The sequence below is a fragment of the Pelophylax lessonae genome, assembly GCF_965119305.1.
Source record: "Pelophylax lessonae genome assembly, chromosome: 4".
Lineage (NCBI taxonomy): Eukaryota > Metazoa > Chordata > Amphibia > Anura > Ranidae > Pelophylax > Pelophylax lessonae.
Window position 1 is genome coordinate 145,566,217 of NC_138771.1, and position 22,872 is coordinate 145,589,088.

At 48.5% G+C, this 22,872-nt stretch overlaps 1 protein-coding gene across 2 annotated transcripts in view; it reads left to right on the forward strand.

The window, feature by feature from the left end:
- The first annotated feature begins 16,316 nt into the window (after positions 1-16,316).
- LMF2 (lipase maturation factor 2) overlaps positions 16,317-22,872 on the forward strand; it is a 42,812-nt gene continuing 36,256 nt past the window's right edge. The window contains exons 1-2 of one of the 2 annotated variants that reach the window (XM_082255412.1): positions 16,317-16,495; positions 21,949-22,202. In XM_082255412.1, the coding sequence (XP_082111538.1) occupies positions 16,402-16,495; positions 21,949-22,202 (348 nt within the window). In that variant the 5' untranslated portion in view covers positions 16,317-16,401. The remainder of the gene's footprint in view (positions 16,496-21,948; positions 22,203-22,872) is intronic. The other variant, XM_082255411.1, reaches the window with a different exon arrangement.

Genomic DNA, 22,872 nt, shown 5'->3' on the forward strand with positions numbered 1-22,872 from the left:
TACAGATAGACGAACTGAATAGGAAATCAAGCTGATCTGCTATTTTTTTTTTTATTCTCTTGAACATAGGATGGAGATTTGTATAATCTACAAAGTTGCCAAGCAAAAATCATGACTGATTGGTTTACCTAAGGGCCCCAGGTCAGTGACTTTGCTTTCCTCCCCATACAATTCAACGGGAATGCAAAAGCAGCACATAGAAGGCAGATGCTATTTATAGGAAGGTCACACGCAGGTCAGAAGGTGAGCTGCAGGTCGGAAGGTTAGCTGCGGGTCAGAAGGTTAGCTGCATGTTAAAAGGTTAGCTGCAGGTCAGAAGGTTAGCTGCAGGTCAGAAGGTTAGCTGCATGTTAGAAGGTTAGCTGCAGGTCAGAAGGTTAGCTGCATGTTAGAAGGTTAGCTGCAGGTCAGAAGGTTAGCTGCAGGTCAGAAGGTTAGCTGCATGTTAGAAGGTTAGCTGCAGGTCAGAAGGTTAGCTGCGGGTCAGAAGGTTAGCTGCATGTTAGAAGGTTAGCTGCAGGTCAGAAGGTTAGCTGCATGTTAGAAGGTTAGCTGCAGGTCAGAAGGTTAGCTGCAGGTCAGAAGGTTAGCTGCATGTTAGAAGGTTAGCTGCAGGTCAGAAGGTTAGCTGCGGGTCAGAAGGTTAGCTGCAGGTCAGAAGGTTAGCTGCATGTTAGAAGGTTAGCTGCGGGTCAGAAGGTTAGCTGCATGTTAGAAGGTTAGCTGCAGGTCAGAAGGTTAGCTGCATGTTAGAAGGTTAGCTGCAGGTCAGAAGGTTAGCTGCGTGTTAGAAGGTTAGCTGCAGGTCAGAAGGTTAGCTGCAGGTCAGAAGGTTAGCTGCGGGTCAGAAGGTTAGCTGCAGGTCAGAAGGTTAGCTGCGGGTCAGAAGGTTAGCTGCAGGTCAGAAGGTTAGCTGCGGGTCAGAAGGTTAGCTGCAGGTCAGAAGGTTAGCTGCGGGTCAGAAGGTTAGCTGCGGGTCAGAAGGTTAGCTGCAGGTCAGAAGGTTAGCTGCGGGTCAGAAGGTTAGCTGCTGGTCAGAAGGTTAGCTGCATGTTAGAAGGTGAGCTGCGGGTCAAAAGGTTAGCTGCGTGTTAGAAGGTTAGCTGCAGGTCAGAGGGTTAGCTGCAGGTCAGGTTAGCTGGGGGTTAGAAGGTGAGCTGCGGGTCAGAAGGTTAGCTGCGGGCAAATTAATGATCTTAAGGCCGGATCACACCACAATTTCTGCTTCCCAAACTGCGTTGCTGCATGCGCTTTGTTATGCATTCCAATGCGATTATCCCCCTCTCTTTTTTTCTTTGGGTGGTCTTACATTGTTCTCTTGCGTTTTGGACAAAGAACAGCTAACCTGCTTTTTTTGTGTTGGTTAGCTACGTTTTTCCATAGACTTCTGATAGGTCCCGCGGTTTTGGTGCGCTTTCAGAAAGTGCACCAAAACTCCTGCATGCACTCCTCCTACTGACACCAACAGTGGGACATTATTCCTCCACTGACACCAACAGTGGGACATTATTCCTCCACTGACACCAACAGTGGGACATTATTCCTCCACTGACACCAACAGTGGCGCTCTATTCCTTCAAATGACACCAGCAGTGGGACATTGTAGGGTAAGATGAGGTAAATTGGCGCTGCCTTACTGGATGAGAAAAAATTATTATATATATATATATATATATATATATATATATATATATATATATATGGAAGGGGTTAACTTAATTATTCACTGGATAAAGTGCTGATGTGCGTATATAAATATATACCAAGAGTGCAATAAACACTGTAAGTAAAAATATAAAAGTGTAAAAATGACAGAAATGTTCTAGATTAAAAACCACAGTGAATGTGAACACAAAGTGATATGTGCAATAAATAAAGATAAATAACATTAATCAATGTGCCAGTGAAGTAAAGTATGAATTACAAATGTCAGGTAAGAACACCAGACTAAAATAAATTAAACATCAAAAAATCCACAAAATGTGTAATAAACAGTCCATAAAGTGCTACAACGTGAAAATAGTGCTTCAGTAATATTGACTCGTGGGTGAAGATATCCCTGGATCGTTCCTCTCAGCAGGGCAGTGTAAAGCCCCGTACACACGCACAGATCGTTGTCATACAAACGTCGGCGGACGAAGGATCTGCCGATTGTACGCGTGTTAGTATGGTGCCTCCGACAGCTGTCTGCACACAATCCGCGGACAAGAGTCTTTCTTGCAAATGTAGCACCACCCCCGCAGGAGCTGCTGATTATATTATTGGGTCTACACCCTGCCTAACAACCCAATCAAATTGGCTCGATCCCTCCTCAGGCACAACTGACCCAGAATAGGACTGGACTATCAAATAGATACACAAGTTGGAATACAATACTTCACTATGCAACAATACCTTGTTACCTTCTTGAATAGTAGTCCTTCTGGGTGACACAATGGAACAACGCACAAGATTGTAATTAACCAAACTTAGTTTACTATATATCAAATTGAATAGGGGAGATACAATACAATACAATACAAGTCCATAAAAGGTTATTTAAAACAGCTTTAAAAAGGTAAAAGAATACCCCCACACTCCTCCTGCATTAAGGCTAGACACAGTACCAGGTAGGTGGGCCTATCTGAGTCCCTCCCCCAGAGTTCTCTTCTTTCTTGTTGATCTTCGCTAGCAAGGTTATTGAATAGAGCTCATTTGTAATCCAGATTAGGAATAAAGATCAAGAGAGAGAAAACAACGAGCTGTTAGTTGTCACCGCAGGGTGTCTGCGTAACTGAGCAATAACTTCTGCGAGAGAGATAAGCCTCTGGCGACTCCTTTACAGACCTTATTGTTTGTCTATGAGTCTCCTGAGAGAGTATGGTGATAAACCCCGGGGTTTTATCACCTCCTGCTGCGCTACCGCTATCTGTAGATAAAACTGTCTCTTCAGCAGATAAAGTCAGTTATTGGGCATGTGCCCTCTCACCAACAGAAGTTTCTCCTTCGCGCGCTTCCACTGCGGTCTCAGTCCTTTGGCTATATGCCAGCCGCGCGGGGTCCTTCTGGCGGATGACTTCCGGTCTCGGCAAACAGCAGTATGACCTCCAGGAATGTGCCTCGTGCTTGAGATGGGACGGTTCCACGTCGTCCCTCCAGGCTAAAAGGCTCTGGCCCAATATCCAGTGTCAGTCCTTCACTCTCGCTCGCTGGTTCCTCAGAGTCCAGCGCAGAAAGGCCCCCCCCCTTCGCGCGCTTCTCTCTTCCTTTAAATAACCTCCCCCATAGTGCCGTGCGGTGCAGCCGTGCACCCTGGATCTTGCAAAGCAGCCTGGGAGATGTAGTTTCTTCATCTTGTGAAAAGGAAGTCACAGCCCGGGAAATTCCATGCAGCTACCACTAGAGGGAGCCTAGTTCCTTCCCACATATCAAACAGTGTCTTTAGGCATGTTTAACCCCGCTACACACTCCCCCCACTTGAGAAACTTTGGTCCCCAAAGAGGTCAACAGTATGTACCCTAGTGCATAGGTTGGCATTATACAACAAAAACATTAACATTTTGCTGAAATAAATCAATCTGAATACATCCAATTTTGTATTCTAATAGCAGTGCAACAGTAAAACGATAAAGTGCAATTAATAAACAAATAAGTGATTTCTACAGTGTTAATATAGTGCTGATTTCTAGTGCTTTTATATAGTGCTCCTTTAAAAAGCACATGTGCCTTTGCAATTTCTTAAACACTTACATCTTAAAGTTTGTGTTGAAAAAAAAACATCAAAAGGTGAGAAAGAAAAAGAAAACATATAGTGAGGTCAGAGCAACAAAATGTGCGCAAACATTAACTCACAAAGTAAACCAAATTGTGAACATCAAAAACTGTGCTTATTATAATGGCCAAACCCAATATCCTTATGTACAAACTTAAATGCAAACGTTTTCTACTTCAATACTTTGTTCTCATGATCTCTCACAGACCCCCCAAAACTTGGGTGGCTTGTACAGTTGTGCCTGGGGGTGAGCTAGGGTTGTCCCCCACCAAATCTACAGTGGAGGAACTAGGCTGGTCAGGAGATCTTTTGGAGGTAAAAACAGCTTCTTCCGAACATTCACCCAATTGATCATAGGTCAGTCTCTTAGGTGGGTGAATGACTCTCCTTTCCCTCTGTTCCCGTGGAGGCATGCTCTCAGAGGTGCTAGGATCAGGCACTTCTGAGGATTCTTCAATGTCCCCCTCCTCATGTTCCAACACAGAGGAACCTGATGGTTCAAGAGAGGTCAGTTCTTCTTCAGAGAAGGGTGCAACCTCCTCCTCAGGATCTTCATCCTCAGCTGCTTCTTCTGGAAGCATATGAAAGGGTATGAATTCAGGGGCTTCTGCCCGAAGGGCTCCTCTATCAGCCAAGTCAGATGAAGACAGGGAGGCAGGTGTGGGTTCTGGCAACTGAGATGACCACAACCAGTCGGGTACCTCCTCTTCATCTTCCAAATCTTCAGATGGAGAACTTCCCTCTCCCTCATCTGGGAGCGTCGTCTGAGATCTGGTAACTGGTCTGGACCGGCGAGAAGTCGAAGGGGCCTCTGACACGTCTTCCACAGGGGGCATACGAACCGCTTCAGAGAGAGGCAGCAAATGGTTCCGATGCCAAGCCTTCAATGGACCCACACTTCCTTCAGGCCGAATTTGGTACACAGGAAGGTTTGGCAGTTGCTTGCAGATAACATAAGGTTGGGACTTCCAGCGGTCTGCCAACTTGTGTTTTCCCGGGACACCCAAGTTTCTCAACAAAACCCTGTCCCCTGGTTGCAGGTCATGGATCCGAACTTTTAGGTCGAAATTTTTTTTATTCCGCAGTCCACGTTGATCAGATGTGGCCTGAGCCTTGTCATAGGCCGCTTTCAGACTCTTCCGCAGTCGGTCCACATATCCTCTATGCGATGCTGAAGAGGTATGATCAGGCGAAATGCCAAAGGCCAAATCCACTGGCAACCGAGCCTCCCTTCCAAACATCAGCCGATAAGGGGAATATCCAGTAGCATCACTGACAGTGCTGTTGTAGGCATGCACAATGGCAGCTACGTGCTTGCCCCAATGCTGTTTCTTCTCTGAGCTCAAAGTCCCCAACATATCCAAAAGAGTCCTGTTAAATCGTTCAGGCTGGGCATCCCCCTGTGGATGGTAGGGAGTGGTTCTAGTCTTTTGAATGCCTAACATATCTAACAGTCTCTTGATCAGTCTGCTTTCAAAGTCCCTTCCCTGATCAGAATGGAGGCGTTGTGGTAACCCATAATGTACAAAGAACTTCTCTACAAGAACTTTGGCTACCGTTGAGGCCTTCTGATCCCTTGTTGGGAATGCTTGAGCATATCTGGTAAAATGGTCTGTTACCACAAGGACATTCCCCTGGCCACTCAGATCAGGCTCTAAGCAAAGGAAATCAATGCACACCAGCTCCATGGGTCCCTGACTTTGTAGATGGCCCATTGGGGCTGCTTGACGTGGCAGAGTCTTCCTCTGTATACACCGGACACAAGAGTGACAGTATCCTTCAACTTCGGCCCTCATACAAGGCCAGTAGAACCTGTCCCTGACAAGCTGAAAGGTTCTTTCGGGCCCCAGATGGCCATGATTATCATGAAGAGCGGCCAGAACTCCCTCTCTGTATTTAGCTGGTAAGAACAGTTGCCACTTCTCCTCCAGATCTTCAGATGGACCTCTCCGGTAGGCCACTCCTTCTCTGTTCTGTAACCGGGTCCACTCTCTATGCAACAGACGGGCCCCCTGAGGGGAGTCAGTTAGAAGCAACTCAGGGCTCTGGATCTCCAGAGCTTCCAAGAGAAGTTTTCCCAAAGGGTCTTCCAACTGCTCCTTCCGCAAGTCCCTTTTGGACAGCCGGGGCAAACCCTCCCCTTCAACTTGGGTCACCTGGCAGTAGCATTTGGGTACTCCGATAGCCGAAACCCCAATCTCTTCTGCTCTTGACCCTCCTCGGGATCGAAATTCAGTTCCCTGATATAGGGCACGCACCCCTTCTGGAGCCAAATGAGTCCATTCTTCCGCAGGTTCCTGTGGAACATGCAACCTTCTGGATAGGGCATCTGCATCCCTATTTCCGATTCCTGGCCGATACTTCAGGCTAAAATTGAAGCTAGAGAGGGCAGCCAACCATCGATGTCCTGTTGCATCCAGCTTGGCCGTAGTCAACAGATAGGTGAGGGGATTATTATCTGTCTTGACAATGAATTCAGCTCCGTACAGGTAGTCTTTCAATTTGTCAACCACTGCCCACTTCAAGGCCAAGAATTCAAGTTTGTGAGTAGGATAATTCCTTTCAGCAGGCAATAGGCTTCTGCTCACATAGGCAACAGGTCGCAGATGACCCTCATGCTCCTGATAAAGTACCCCCCCCAGCCCATCTCGGCTGGCATCAACATGCAGTTCATATGGTTTTGTGGGGTCCGCATAGGCCAACACAGGGGCAGTGGTTAGGGTTTCCTTCAGCTGGACAAAGGCCCCTTCGCATTCCGGGGTCCACTGATCCTGGATGGATTCCTTAGCCTTCCGGGGGCCTATGGTGGACTTCGCCGGCTTTACCAACTCAGGGACATCATCTTCTTCATTCTTCAGGAGCTCATTTAGGGGTCGGGCAATCTGGGCGAACCCCTCCACAAACCTCCTGTAATAGGAGCAAAAGCCCAAGAATGACCGGAGTTCGGTCACATTTGTGGGTCTCGGCCAGGAAGCAACAGCATCCAGCTTGTCCGGGTCAGTGGCCACCCCTTCTTCAGACACGATATGGCCCAGGTAATGGACCGAGGACTGATAGAATTGGCACTTCTCAGGAGAAAGTTTCAGACCTTCTTCATGTAGCCTCTTCAAGACCTTTTCCAACCTCTCCTCATGTTCTTCTAAAGTTCTGCCAAACACGATAACATCATCCAAGTATACCAGTACCTCTATCAAATTCATATCTCCAACGGTCCTCTCCATCAGCCTTTGGAAGGTAGCAGGGGCCCCGGACAACCCCTGAGGCATGCGATTGAACTCAAAGAACCCCACAGGGGTGATGAAGGCTGTTTTCTCCCGATCTTCAGGGTGCATGGGGATCTGATAATACCCACTCTTTAAGTCCATCACACTGAACCACTTCGCCCCTGACAGACTCTGTAGGGCATCTTCGATTCGAGGAGTGGTATACTGGTCTGGGATGGTTCTTCTGTTCAGCGTTCGGTAGTCGATACAAAGCCTCAAAGATCCATTTTTCTTCCGGACTACCACTATCGGGGAAGCATACGGGCTCCTGGATTCTCGGATAATCCCGATCTTTTTGAGCTCTGCCAGCTGTTGACGTAGATCTTCTAAGTCACCTAAGGGGACTCGCCGGACTCTCTCCCTGAAAGGCTTGTCCTCACTCAGGCGGATCTTATGAGTAGCGCTCCTGGCACATCCCACGTCAAACTCGTCCTTAGAGAATATTTCCCTACATCGAGCAAGTTGTGCCTTGGCCCTCTTCACCCATTCCGGCGGGAGGGCAGCGTTTCCAGAGCAAAGCTCCTCTATAACCGCTTCACCCTGTTCCTTTTCTTTGAAATCAATGGGGGCAACTGGGGTAGCCGGGTTGACTTGGCCCAGGAGCACTCTGGCCGGTACCTTCACTGGTGTAATAGAGGTGTTTCTGACACTCACTAAAACCCTTCCACGGTTTTCCTGTAACACCTTCAAAGGGATCACCTCAGGGATCACTTCTATCCCTCTCTGTCTCTCCTTTTGACCTGATTCAAAGATAATGAAGGGACCCGGCTGTTGCCATGTGAGTTTAACAGAAGCCTTAAAACAGGCCACCTCTCCTGGCTGTAAGACCTTTTCTGCTCTATCCAGCTTCCAGAGTCGTCCAACTCCTTCTGCGGGGGTCTCTTGCTCCAACACTAATCGTTGGTAGGCCTGCCGTAGCATGGGATGGATCCTTGGCGCCTGAGCATCTTGTCCCTGGACCAGTTGTATCAGAAGGCGCCTTACCAGGTCAGTGTTTGTTCCTACGATGAGAGAGCTTTTGTTGGCCCCTGGTGGACGAGGACAGACCACCGCTAAGGTGTCGAAGGTTTCCGCTTCACCAGCCACTGATGGATCAAAGGTCAACTTGATTGGCAGATACCCGTCATAGGGAAAACTTTGGGTCCCAATACCCCATATCTCCAGATCTTCCAACTTCTGCAAAGGTAGATGGGTAAGATATTTATCATAGAAGTCTCTATACAAAAGAGTCACCTGGGCCCCTGTGTCAAGGAGGGCTCTTGTGTAAATTCCTTCCACCTGAACCGAGACCACTGGGGAGGGCCCGACCAAGTTAGTTGGGAATTCTCTTGATGTAGCCTGGTTGTCTGATTCAGTTCTCTGTACCCTGGCCCTCTTCTCCTTTTTCTTCCTTGATCTGGGCCCCCGCTGAACCCGGTGTGCATTGACTTTCCTTCCCTCAGTAACCCGGAGTCTAGAACTGGGGGTATTATATTTGGGTCTGACCCCCTGACTCAGTTTCCCTGATCCTGCACCACTTCTGGAGTCCCTTAAGACTGGCGGACACCCGGTTGACTCCTTCACCGGTGTCCTCTGAAGTTTCCCGCTGGCTCGCGAGGTTTCGCGGCAGCATTTCCTGAGCTGGGACATACCCTTCTAACATGCCCAACTCCCCCGCAGTTGAAACAAGTTAACAATCTTGCAGGCCGTGGCTCTGGATCTGTGCTGAGACTAACAGGTTCATCTGGCCTCTCCGATATACTCCCCTTGGGTAGAGTGGATACCTGACCAGTCAGGATGGACACCATTTCTATCAACTGAGACACTTGGGTCTTTAGGAGTTCAACTTGAGAGTCACCCTCTTCCACACTTATCACTCCAACCCGGGCAGTTGAGTCAAACTGCCGACTTTTCTTCTTGTTGTCCAACATAACCTCTTCCTCTCTGACCATTCGAATCAGATCGGGGTATTTTAGAATGCCGCCATCTCGACGAGTTCGTAACAGTATGGCAATGGGATCTAAAGGTTGAGCCCCTTTCAGAACCTGTCGTGCACGAGTCTCATCTATTTTCCGGTGGTCTATTCCTTTCTTTAACAGAATCTGGTGGATAATCCTATCCAGACGTTTAATGAATTCGGACAACTTCTCCCCCTCTTCTTGATAACAGTGGTCCAACTGGTAGAGAAGTTCAGCCGCGTTCTCCGTCCGACCAAACACATCTTGCAGAATGTCCAAATAATCCTGTGCAGTGCAGTTCTTCTTGCTAAGCTTTAGATTACGTACAGCCTCTAATGCAGGTCCCCTTAAACTCTCTGTGATTCTCTGCTTCTTGTGCTGTTCTGGTACCTCCCATTCCTCCAAAGCCTGAGTGGCGGTATCTAACCACTCTTCGAACCCATCTTCTGCTGAAGGCACAGGCTGTTTCCCAGAGAATGTCCGGAGCTTCCTATATCCAGTCATCAAATAGCTCGAGGAGTCCCTACTACATTTTGCCACAATCTCCCCAAGAACAGCACACAGTTCTGAGCTAAAAGTCGACAAAGGTGATGACTCAGGATGCCCTTCTTGGACACCTTTTTCTTGGCTGGATACCCCAGGGGTGGTGGATGAGGGACCCGCAGTAGGAACTCCTGGATGTATCAGGAAAAGTTCTGTTTGGTCAATAGTTTTTACACTGTTTCCATTGAAATAATCAGGGACCCCTTTCCTCCACTCACACAGTGCATACGTGTGTGGGGCAGTGGTGTCAGTTTTTATGTCAATCACCCAGAATTTCCTGTCTGTGGATAGTGCCCTTAAAACAGGGAGGAGCTTTTCTTCAGTCCAGGCTTCTCCCTTGATTTCAACCACCAGGCCATTTTCCACTATGACATTCTCTTCCTTGCACCACTCAGCAGCAGCGACAGGATCCATTTCTGCGTGGGAGGGGATTCTGGGGCTGAGAGGGTTGTGTTGCAGGACTGTAGAAATCCCGGACGAGCCCCCACGTGTAGCACCACCCCCGCAGGAGCTGCTGATTATATTATTGGGTCTACACCCTGCCTAACAACCCAATCAAATTGGCTCGATCCCTCCTCAGGCACAACTGACCCAGAATAGGACTGGACTATCAAATAGATACACAAGTTGGAATACAATACTTCACTATGCAACAATACCTTGTTACCTTCTTGAATAGTAGTCCTTCTGGGTGACACAATGGAACAACGCACAAGATTGTAATTAACCAAACTTAGTTTACTATATATCAAATTGAATAGGGGAGATACAATACAATACAATACAAGTCCATAAAAGGTTATTTAAAACAGCTTTAAAAAGGTAAAAGAATACCCCCACACTCCTCCTGCATTAAGGCTAGACACAGTACCAGGTAGGTGGGCCTATCTGAGTCCCTCCCCCAGAGTTCTCTTCTTTCTTGTTGATCTTCGCTAGCAAGGTTATTGAATAGAGCTCATTTGTAATCCAGATTAGGAATAAAGATCAAGAGAGAGAAAACAACGAGCTGTTAGTTGTCACCGCAGGGTGTCTGCGTAACTGAGCAATAACTTCTGCGAGAGAGATAAGCCTCTGGCGACTCCTTTACAGACCTTATTGTTTGTCTATGAGTCTCCTGAGAGAGTATGGTGATAAACCCCGGGGTTTTATCACCTCCTGCTGCGCTACCGCTATCTGTAGATAAAACTGTCTCTTCAGCAGATAAAGTCAGTTATTGGGCATGTGCCCTCTCACCAACAGAAGTTTCTCCTTCGCGCGCTTCCACTGCGGTCTCAGTCCTTTGGCTATATGCCAGCCGCGCGGGGTCCTTCTGGCGGATGACTTCCGGTCTCGGCAAACAGCAGTATGACCTCCAGGAATGTGCCTCGTGCTTGAGATGGGACGGTTCCACGTCGTCCCTCCAGGCTAAAAGGCTCTGGCCCAATATCCAGTGTCAGTCCTTCACTCTCGCTCGCTGGTTCCTCAGAGTCCAGCGCAGAAAGGCCCCCCCCCCTTCGCGCGCTTCTCTCTTCCTTTAAATAACCTCCCCCATAGTGCCGTGCGGTGCAGCCGTGCACCCTGGATCTTGCAAAGCAGCCTGGGAGATGTAGTTTCTTCATCTTGTGAAAAGGAAGTCACAGCCCGGGAAATTCCATGCAGCTACCACTAGAGGGAGCCTAGTTCCTTCCCACATATCAAACAGTGTCTTTAGGCATGTTTAACCCCGCTACACAAACATGAAAATTTTTGTCTGCAGACACCAGAACGGACGATTGTTCGCCTGTCAGTACAGAAATCAGCCGACAGACCGCAGATTTGCAAGACTGGGCATGCTCAGAAAATAAAAAACACAGGGAAAGTTAACCATTACATGACATCACTTCTGCAGTCAGCTGAAGTCTGCGGACAAAATTCTTGTGCTGTCCTTGTGCTGTCTTTGCACTTTTCAACAGACACCGACATCCCGGGGAGAAAAGACGAACATTTGTATGACGACGATCTGTGCGTGTGTACGGGGCTTAAGAGAGGAACGATCCAGGGATATCTTCACCCACGAGTCCATTACACAGGAATCGTTGGAGAGAGGCTATTACCCTAAGGCTTATTACCCCTGCAGGGGTGCATATCTCTGGTGAGTGCGGGATATACTGGAGGGGTGCACTGTTCTTTCACCCAGTACCTAACACCCGGATCACTCGGAATATCACCTATCAATATTACTGAAGCACTATTTTCACGTTGTAGCACTTTATGGACTGTTTATTACACATTTTGTGGATTTTTTGATGTTTAATTTATTTTAATCTGGTGTTCTTACCTGACATTTGTAATTCATGCTTTACTTCACTGGCATATTGATTAATGTTATTTATCTTTATTTATTGCACATATCACTTTGTGTTCACATTCACTGTGATTTTTAATCTAGAACATTTCTGTCATTTTTACACTTTTATATTTTTACTTACAGTGTTTATTGCACTCTTGGTATATATTTATATACGCACATCAGCACTTTATCCAGTGAATAATTAAGTTAACCCCTTCCATATATATATATATAATATTTTTTTCTCATCCAGTAAGGCAGCGCCAATTTACCTCACCTTACCCTAAATTTAATGATATAGCCCTTTGGACTATATTTTGAGGTAGGCTGCAGCCCAGTCCTTGTCCAAAAGCGTGGAAATTTGCACATCTTCAGCAGTAGGACATTGTTCCTCCAACTGACACCAACAATGGGACATTATTCCTCCTACTGACACCAGGTACAGTGGGACATTCTTCCTCCTACTGTCACCAACAGTGGGACATTATTCCTTCACCGACACCAACAGTGGCGCTCTATTCCTTCAAATGACACCAGCAGTGGGACATTATTCCTCTAACTGACACCAACAGTGGCGCTCTATTCCTTCAAATGACACCAGCAGTGGGACATTATTCCTCCAACTGACACCAACAGTGGCGCTCTATTCCTTCAAATGACACCAGCAGTGGGACATTATTCCTCCAACTGACACCAACAGTGGGACATTATTCCTCCAACTGACACCAACAGTGGCGCTCTATTCCTTCAAATGACACCAGCAGTGGGACATTATTCCTCCAACTGACACCAACAGTGGGACATTATTCCTCCAACTGACACCAACAGTGGTGCTCTATTCCTTCAAATGACACCAACAGTGAGACACTATTCCTCCAACCGACACAGTGAGACTTTATTCCTCCAACTGACACCAACAGTGGGACATTATTCCTCCAACTGACACCAACAGTGAGACATTATTCCTCCAACTGACACCAACAGTGGGGCACTATTCTTCGTACTGATACCAAGGATATGGCACTATTCCTCCCACTGTCACCAATGATGGGGTACTATTTCTCCCACTGACACCAATGATGGGGTACTATTTCTCCCACTGTCACCAATGATGGGGTACTATTTCTCCCACTGACACCAATGATGGGACACTATTCCTCCCACTGTCACCAATGATGGGGCGCTATTCCTCCCACTGACACCAATGATGGGGTACTATTTCTCCCACTGACACCAATGATGGGGAACTATTCCTCCCACTGTCACCAATGATGGGGTACTATTTCTCCCACTGACACCAATGATGGGGTACTATTCCTCCCACTGTCACCAATGATGGGGTACTATTTCTCCCACTGACACCAATGATGCGGTACTATTTCTCCCACTGACACCAATGATGCGGTACTATTTCTCCCACTGACACCAATGATGGGGCACTATTCCTCCCACTGACCCCACTAACACCAATGATGGGGCAATATTCCTCCCACAGACACCAATGATGGGGTACTATTTCTCCCACTGACACCAATGATGGGGAACTATTCCTCCCACTGTCACCAATGATGGGATACTATTTCTCCCACTGACACCAATGATGGGGTACTATTCCTCCCACTGTCACCAATAATGGGGTACTATTTCTCCCACTGACACCAATGATGCGGTACTATTTCTCCCACTGACACCAATGATGCGGTACTATTTCTCCCACTGACACCAATGATGGGGCACTATTCCTCCCACTGACCCCACTAACACCAATGATGGGGCAATATTCCTCCCACAGACACCAATAAAGAGGCACTATTCCTCCCACTGACTCCAATGATGGAACACTATACCTCCAACTGACACCAATAACGGGGCACTATTCCTCCCACTGACACCAATAAGGGGGCACTATTCCACCCCCTGACACCAATAATGGGGCACTATACCTCCCACTGACCCCAATAACGGGGCACTATTCCACCTTCTACAGACAACAGGCACTTGGAAGTTTTTTACTCCCACTGACCCCCAAGCCTGAGATAATGTCTACTCACACTGGAAACAACCCCCCCCCCCCCATCTAGGGTTACCACCTCATCCTTTTAAACAAGGACACATATTAATGACAACAATGATGGTGCACAACACCTCCCACTGACACCAATGATGGGGCACTATTCCTCCTACTGACTCCAATGATGGGGCACTATTCCTCCCACTGCCATCAACGATCGGGCATTTTACCTCCAACTGACGACAATGATGGGGCACTTTACCTCCCACTGACACCAAAGATGGAGCACTATGCCTCCCACTGACACCAGCGGTGGGGCACTGTTCCTCCCACTGATACCAACAGTGGGGCACTATTCCTTGTACTGATACCAAGGATATGGCACTATTCCTCCCACTGACACCAATGATGGGGAAATATTCCTCCCACTGTCACCAATGATGGGGCGCTATTCCTCCCACTGACACCAATGATGGGGCACTATTCCTCCCACTGACACCAATAATGGGGCACTATTCCTCCCACTGACACCAATAATGGGATACGATTCCTCCCACTGACACCAATGATGGGGCACGTTACCTCCCACTGACACCAATAATGGGGCACTATACCTCCCACTGACACCAATAATGGGGCACTATACCTCCCACTGACACCAATAATGGGGCACTATTCCTTCCACTGACACCAATAATGGGGCACTATTCCTTCCACTGACACCAATGATGGGGCACTATTCCTCCCACTGAAACCAATGATGGGGCACTATACCTCCCACTGACACCAATAATGGGGCACTATTCCGCCCACTGACACCAATGATGGGGCACTATTCCTCCCACTGACACCAATAACGGGGCACTATTCCTCCCACTGACACCAATAACGGGGCACTATTCTTCCCACTGACACCAATAACGGGGCACTATACCTCCCACTGACACCAATAACGGGGCACTATACCTCCCACTGACACCAATGATGGGGCACTATTCCTCCCACTGACACCAATGATGGGGCACTATTCCTTCCACTGACATCAATGATGGGGCACTATTCCTCCCACTGACACCAATGATGGGACACTATTCCTCCCACTGTCACCAATGACGGGACACTATTCCTCCCACTGTCACCAATGATGGGGCACTATACCTCCCACTGACACCAATGATGGGGCATTATTCCTCCCACTGACACCAATGATGGGACACTATTCCTCCCACTGACACCAATGATGGGACACTATTCCTCCCACTGACACCAATGATGGGGCACTATTCCTCCCACTGACACCAATGATGGGGCACTATTCCTCCCACTTTCACCAATGATGGGGCACTATACCTCCCACTGACACCAATGATGGGGCACTATTCCTCCCACTGACACCAATGACGGGACACTATTCCTCCCACTGACACCAATGATGGGGCACTATTCCTCCCACTTTCACCAATGATGGGGCACTATACCTCCCACTGACACCAATGATGGGGCACTATTCCTCCCACTGACACCAATGACGGGACACCATTCCTCCCACTGACACCAATGATGGGGCACTATTCCTCCCACTGTCACCAATGATGGAACACTATTCCTCCCACTGTCACCAATGATGGGGCACTATTCCTCCCGCTGACACCAATGATGGGGCACTATTCCTCCCACTGACACCAATGATGGGGCACTATTCCTCCCGCTGACACCAATGATGGAACACTATTCCTCCCACTGTCACCAATGATGGGGCACTATTCCTCCCGCTGACACCAATAATGGGGCACTATTCCTCCCACTGACACCAATAATGGGGCACTATTCCACCTTCTACAGACCACAGGATCTATGTACATTTTTTACTCCCACTGACCCCCAAGCCTGAGACAATGTCTACTCACCCTGACCCCCCTCTCCCCCCCCCCCCCCCCCATCTAGGGTTACCACATCATCCCTTTAAACCAGAACACATATTATTACACAGGTTCTCTTGCTGATTAAGGTGGTAATTAAACTCACTCAGTGCCTTTTCAGTATTATATCAGCCTCAGAACCTGTCATTCATGTGTCCTGGAATAAAGGGATGATGTGGCAATCCTACCACCACCACCCCTCCCCCCGTACTCCAGCATGGTGAGCTCTGCAATAGAAGATGAACAGAACCAACTTTCCTGCCTATTATCTCTTTACATGTTTTTCTCTCAAAACTTTCAGCTGCTGCAATTTCTATTAATAAAGCTTGTGAAATGTATACATATTTTATGAACAAGAAAAAAAAATCAGCCCAGTGTTTCCTGTTCCGTTTTGGTGATTAGGACCAATTTTTACCGCTCTCAGAGATTCTATTTTTAGGACATGTCCATGAGGCGCATGCGCTCTAAATACAGGGCTGTCCAGCATTATCCGGTGCTACGCCACGCCTTTCATGTACTGCGCCTGCGTAATAGGAAGTTCACAGTCTGAATGGGAGTCACACGCCTGCGCTGTTGCAGGGGCGAGCGGCACTGTGTAATACGCATGTGCGGACCGTCCACGTTGTGACTCATCCACTGTGAGCTGCAAAGAGCGGAAAGTCTGCAAGAATGGGGGAGCAGCGTGCTGTGCGGGGTGCCTTCCTATGGGGGATGAGTGCCATTTACCTGTCTGCCTTCCTGTCCCTGTATACACAGATTCCAGGTATGTATGTGCATGCCATGATGGGGAATATTGGGGTGTACCTGCAGATGGCATAGAACGCCCAGTTCTCACACATACAGGCGGGCATTGATACTTTGTAGCAGATCACTAGGATTAGGAACGTAGACAGAGGTGTGTTTAGTGGTCGGATCAGTCATTTATTGCATGCACAGATGTTTTCTTAGCAGACTTGTTACACTACAAAGTAACTATTGTACATTCTTTTGCATCAGGATAGTCCTGGTTTGAGATATATATGCGAGAGAGAACAGAGAGCGAGCAAGCGAGAGAGAGCACAGAGCGAGCGAGAACATAGAGAGGAGAGATCGAGAGAGCAGAGAGCGAGAACAGAGAGAGAGCGAGCAAGTGAGAACAGAGAGAGAGCGAGCAAGTGAGAACAGAGAGAGAGCGAGCAAGTGAGAACAGAGAGAGAGCGAGCAAGTGAGAACAGAGAGAGAGTGAGCAAGCGAGAACAGAGAGAGGGCGAGGAGAGAGCGAGGAGCAAGCGAGAGAGAGAGCGAGAACAGAGAGAGAGAGGAGCGAGCGAGAACAGAGAGAGAGCGAGGAGCGAGCGAGAACAGAGAGAGAGCGAGGAGCGAGCGAGAACAGAGAGAGAGCGAGGGAGCGAGCGAGAACAGAGAGAGAGAGAGGGAGCGAGCGAGAACAGAGAGAGGGAGCGAGCGAGAACAGAGAGAGAGAGGAGCGAGCGAGAACAGAGAGAGAGGGAGCGAGCGAGAACAGAGAGAGAGAGGAGCGAGCGAGAACAGAGAGAGAGAGGAGCGAGCGAGAACAGAGAGAGAGAGGAGCGAGCGAGAACAGAGAGAGAGAGGAGCGAGCGAGAACAGAGAGAGAGAGAGGAGCGAGCGAGAACAGAGAGAGAGCGAGGAGCGAGCGAGAACAGAGAGAGAGCGGGGAGCGAGCGAGAACAGAGAGAGAGAGAGAGGGAGCGAGCGAGAACAGAGAGAGAGGGAGCGAGCGAGAACAGAGAGAGAGGGAGCGAGCGAGAACAGAGAGAGAGGGAGCGAGCGAGAACAGAGAGAGAGGGAGCGAGCGAGAACAGAGAGAGAGAGAGGGAGCGAGAACAGAGAGAGAGAGGGAGCGAGAACAGAGAGAGAGGGAGCGAGCGAGAACAGAGAGAGAGGGAGCGAGAACAGAGAGAGAGAGGGAGCGAGCGAGAACAGAGAGAGAGAGAGGGAGGGAGCGAGAACAGAGAGAGAGGGAGCGAGAACAGAGAGAGAGGGAGCGAGCGAGAACAGAGAGAGAGGGAGCGAGCGAGAACAGAGAGAGAGGGAGCGAGCGAGAACAGAGAGAGAGGGAGCGAGCGAGAACAGAGAGAGAGGGAGCGAGCGAGAACAGAGAGGGAGCGAGCGAGCGAGAACAGAGAGGGAGCGAGCGAGCGAGAACAGAGAGGGAGCGAGCGAGCGAGAACAGAGAGGGAGCGAGCGAGCGAGAACAGAGAGGGAGCGAGCGAGCGAGAACAGAGAGGGAGCGAGCGAGAACAGAGAGAGAGGGAGCGAGCGAGAACAGAGAGAGAGGGAGCGAGCGAGAACAGAGAGAGAGGGAGCGAGCGAGAACAGAGAGAGAGAGGGAGCGAGCGAGAACAGAGAGAGAGGGAGCGAGCGAGAACAGAGAGAGAGGGAGCGAGCGAGAACAGAGAGAGAGGGAGCGAGCGAGAACAGAGAGAGAGGGAGCGAGCGAGAACAGAGAGAGAGGGAGCGAGCGAGAACAGAGAGAGAGGGAGCGAGCGAGAACAGAGAGAGAGGGAGCGAGCGAGAACAGAGAGAGAGGGAGCGAGCGAGAACAGAGAGAGAGGGAGCGAGCGAGAACAGAGAGAGAGAGGGAGCGAGCGAGAACAGAGAGAGAGAGGGAGCGAGCGAGAACAGAGAGAGAGGGAGCGAGCGAGAACAGAGAGGGAGGGAGCGAGCGAGAACAGAGAGGGAGGGAGCGAGCGAGAACACAGAGAGAGAGAGCGCCAGCGAGAGCACAGAGAGAGAGAGCGAGCGAGAGCACAGAGAGAGAGAGCGAGCGAGAACACAGAGAGAGAGAGCGCCAGCGAGAGCACAGAGAGAGAGAGCGAGAGCACAGAGAGAGAGAGCGAGAACACAGAGAGAGAGAGCGCCAGCGAGAACACAGAGAGAGAGAGCGAGCGAGAACAGAGAGAGAACTCTTGCTCGTCCTTGAAGCTGTAGTAGACTTGAATTTAAACTTGCCCCTACAAGAAAGCTTCTAATAATTTCACCTGTATTTACCTTAAATATCTCCTAAACTTGCCCCATTTTGTACCTGTAGAGAAAAAATAAATAATTTGCGCTGTATAGTGGATGATCTCACTAGCGCATGCATAGTATATTCTGCATTCAGGGATCTCAGAGCGCTGTGCTGCAATGTTGACTCCTGTGCACATGCGTGGGAGTGAGGTCGTTGTGCTGCAGCCAATCAAACTGCTAGAGAAAGCGAACAGGAATGGAAAATCGGGTAAACATGGAAGCACTGGCAGAGGCGACAGCTCAGCACTGAAGGGCTGCGTGTGAAAGGTCTGCCTATGAAAAGAAATGTTGACCTGCACACTGAAATGTAACTTTGCTCCCCTTACTCCCCCGTCCCGACACACACATACATACAGCGACACGCATCGCATACTAGCACATTATGTTAAACTTACCTGAAAACAAAGCGTACCAGCTGCTTGCATTTCCATCTTCACCCAGTCTTCCTTGCGGGTCCGCGCACTATTGCTATGTGACTGGCTGGAGTCGCAATGACCTCACTCCCCTGCATGCACGTGAGAGCTGCCATTTACAGCACAGGACTCTGAAGGAACGGTCCAGGTGGTCGTACCTCCAGAGCGCATGCGCCGATGATGGCACCGGCTGCAGTACATGTACAGTATATATCGTCTAAATGGTGCACATTCAGGAGAGATTTACAGTACCCAAAGGTAAGCCTTATTATAGGCTTATCCATAGGTAAATGTAAGAGATGAGAGTTTACTCCCACTTTAGGAAGGAGTTTAAAAAAAAAAATTAAACAGGGTGGGGGGATGGGGTTGAAGTTCCCTTTTTTAAAAGGCATTGCCTCATTAGTTTCCATTTTCAGCCTTTTTTCCCTGTTTATTTATTTTTTCTTGTACCTGCGAGCAAAGTTTTCAAAATAAAACCCATTTTTCTAGGGGAATGAAGATTTACAACCTGTGTCAAGATTGTTTTACTAAGTAAAATCCTCCAGAACAGATGTTCCAAGTTAAGTTCAAAGGAGTTGTAAACCTGAAGGTTTTTTATCTGTATGCATTAAGATAAAAAAAACCTCCTGGGTGTAGCAGTCCCCCAGCACCCCCTAATACTTACCTGTGCCCCCTCTCTGTCCAGCGATGTCAGCAAATCCCTCAGCCTCCTCCCCTCTTGATTGGCTGAGACACAGCCGTGGCGCCATTGGCTCCCGCGGCTGTTTATTCAGTCAGCCAATCAGGGGAGACAGGGGATGGGGCAGAACGGTAGCTCTGTGTCTAAATGGATACATGAAGCTGCAGCTCGGCTCGGGTGCCCCCATAGAAAGCTGCTTGGTGTGGGGGCACTTGACAGGAGGGAGGGGCTAGGAGCAACAACGAGGGACCTGAGAAGAGGAGGATCGGGCTGCCCTGTACAAAACCAACTGCACAGAGGAGGGAAGTAGAATGTATTCATTATTTTAAAAGGAAAAAACAAGACTTTACAATCACTTAAAGAAGTACTCAACACTACAGCCATATACCACATGTACCTTGATAAATGCATAGCATCATGTTTGACATCTGTCTGTGCTCCAGATATCCAGCAGTCACTCTTACTATCTTTTTCCTGTGATTGACAGCATCAGGGCACAGTAAATGTAAGTTGACATACGTGCTCGTGGACTAAGCTGTCTGTTCTTAGTGACGGGCATTTGTTTCAGACAGCCTTTGACGTCATCTGCCTAACTGTCACTTTGCAAGTAAAAAGATGATTGCAGACTTTAAGGGCTGGTTTTTGGCAACCCATTCCGATGTGAATGGGCCCCTAAGGCCAGGTTCAAATATATACGTGTTTTCATTTGTCCATTTGCAACTTGTATTCTGCATGTTGCAGTGAACACGCATAGAAAAATGCCCTCAACCAAGACACAAACATCATCTGAAACCTGACTGATGCTGCAACCCTTACTCTTTCAATCCCAAGCTAAAAACAAAGTTTGGGTTAGAATTGGGCTTTATGCCTAGCACTATCAGAACCCCGAGCTGTTAATCTGTATAGCTTTCATGTACACATCACTTGTGTATTTAGAACAGCGTATCTCAACCAGGGTGCCACGGAATGTCATCCAATTCCATGGTGCAGGCGGGCTTGAGAACCATTGTAATATTTGAGGCTAACTCAGGGTGGGTGGCAATCAGTGCAGCTGTGTGAAAAGAGAGTTAAACTGAGAACACTAATGCCTCGTACACACACATCGAATTTTCGGGCCAACGTCCGATCGGCCGATTTTCGGCTTGTTAGTATGATGCTTTCGACAACCGACTCCGACTTTTCGGCCGAATAAAATCTGGTGTGCAGGCTATAAAATTTTTGTTGGCCGTCAACACAACGGCCGATTTTCCGTCAGTCAGTACAGATTTCGGCAGACAAAAATCTGATGAGCAAGACTGGGCATGCTCAGAGAAGAAAAAACACACGGAAAGTAAACCAGCACATGACATCACTTCTGAAGTAGATTTTTGTTGGCCGAGAAAATTCGTGTGCAGTCTAGGCACATTCCAACCAACAAAACGCGACTCTGGACAAAAGTCGGCCGAAAATCGTTGCGTGTGTACGAGGCATTAGGTGAAGGCGATGGGTGGGACTGAGGATTCTTAGAGGTGGGAGGGGTCTGAGAAAAGAGGGGATGGACTGAGGGCTCTGAAGTGAAGAGTATGGGGAACTGACGACTCTTATGTAAAAAGGGTTGGGGGGGACTGGGGACTCTAATGTGAAAAGGGTTGGGGGACTGGGGGCTCTGACGCAAAATGGGTTGGGGGGACTGGGGGCTCTGACGCAAAATGGGTTGGGGGGACTGGGGGCTCTGACGCAAAATGGGTTGGGGGGGACTGGGGGCTCTGACGCAAAATGGGTTGGGGGGGACTGGGGGCTCTGACGCAAAATGGGTTGGGGGGGACTGGGGGCTCTGACGCAAAATGGGTTGGGGGGGACTGGGGGCTCTGACGCAAAATGGGTTGGGGGGGACTGGGGGCTCTGATGCAAAATGGGTTGGGGGGGGCCTTGGGGCTCTGATGCAAAATGGGTTGGGGGAACTGGGCGCTCTGATGCTAAAGGGGTTGGGGGGACTGGGGACTCCATTTTAGAGTGGGGTGCCTAGAGGTTTTGCATGTATTTAGGGTGTTGTGAATGAAAAATGATTGAGAAACCCTGATCTATATTTCTAAATAAGTTCTTTTATCTTTTCAGGTTTGTATGGACGTGAAGGAATCTTGCCTGCTTGGAGGATGCTCCGTTTCACTGGTAAAGGATTTTGGGAACAACTGATGGACTCTCCTACTCTACTCTGGTTAGGTCCCAGGGTAGGACTGGATACAGAGCAAGGAATGGAACTCATCTGCTTACTAGGAGTTCTCCTTTCTTTGGGTGCATTGCTTTTTAGTGTCCTTCGAGACAGCCTGGTGTTTATTCTGCTGTGGATCCTCTACTTATCTGTCTATCAGGTGTGTTTGCCTCCTGCATCCAGAACTTGTACCCCTTTATTACTGAACAGGGTCAGACTGCTTAGACTTGTTGCCAGATTGGCATGTTCATGAAAGGTTAGGAAGTATGAAAGGTAAGGCTTCGTGTACATGGGACATTTGAAAACCTCTCACGAACACTGGAAGTTAATAGCTAGTAACCGACGGTTAAAAACATACGTTTTGCCGTGTTTACAGGCTGCTTTTAGAAGCGTTTATACATTATAAAATGGTCAGAAATGCATCCCCATTGAAAATGAGGCCCCTAAAGTGGAACTTTAGTCTGAAAATTAAGTCCTGCTAGATCACTTCAGACTGACCCCTTTTGCAGGTATAGCTATGTAAAACATTAAAGCAGGGTTCATACGGTCCTGGAAATCCTGGAAAAGTTTTGGAATTTTTAGATGACACTTTCCAGGCCTGGAAAGGTCATGGAAAATTAGGAAACACACTAGGTTTTGGAAAAGTCATGGAATTAAATTACTGTGGAGGAGCGGGGAGTGGCGGGGAGCAGATGCTTAATTATTTTAATTATTTTATGATAATTATATTGCCACATACTGTATTTACATTTCGCTGTATTAGCATCCTTCCGGGTCCGCGGTATGCGCGTGCTGTCATTGACCAGCAGCAGCTGAAGAGATGACCCAAT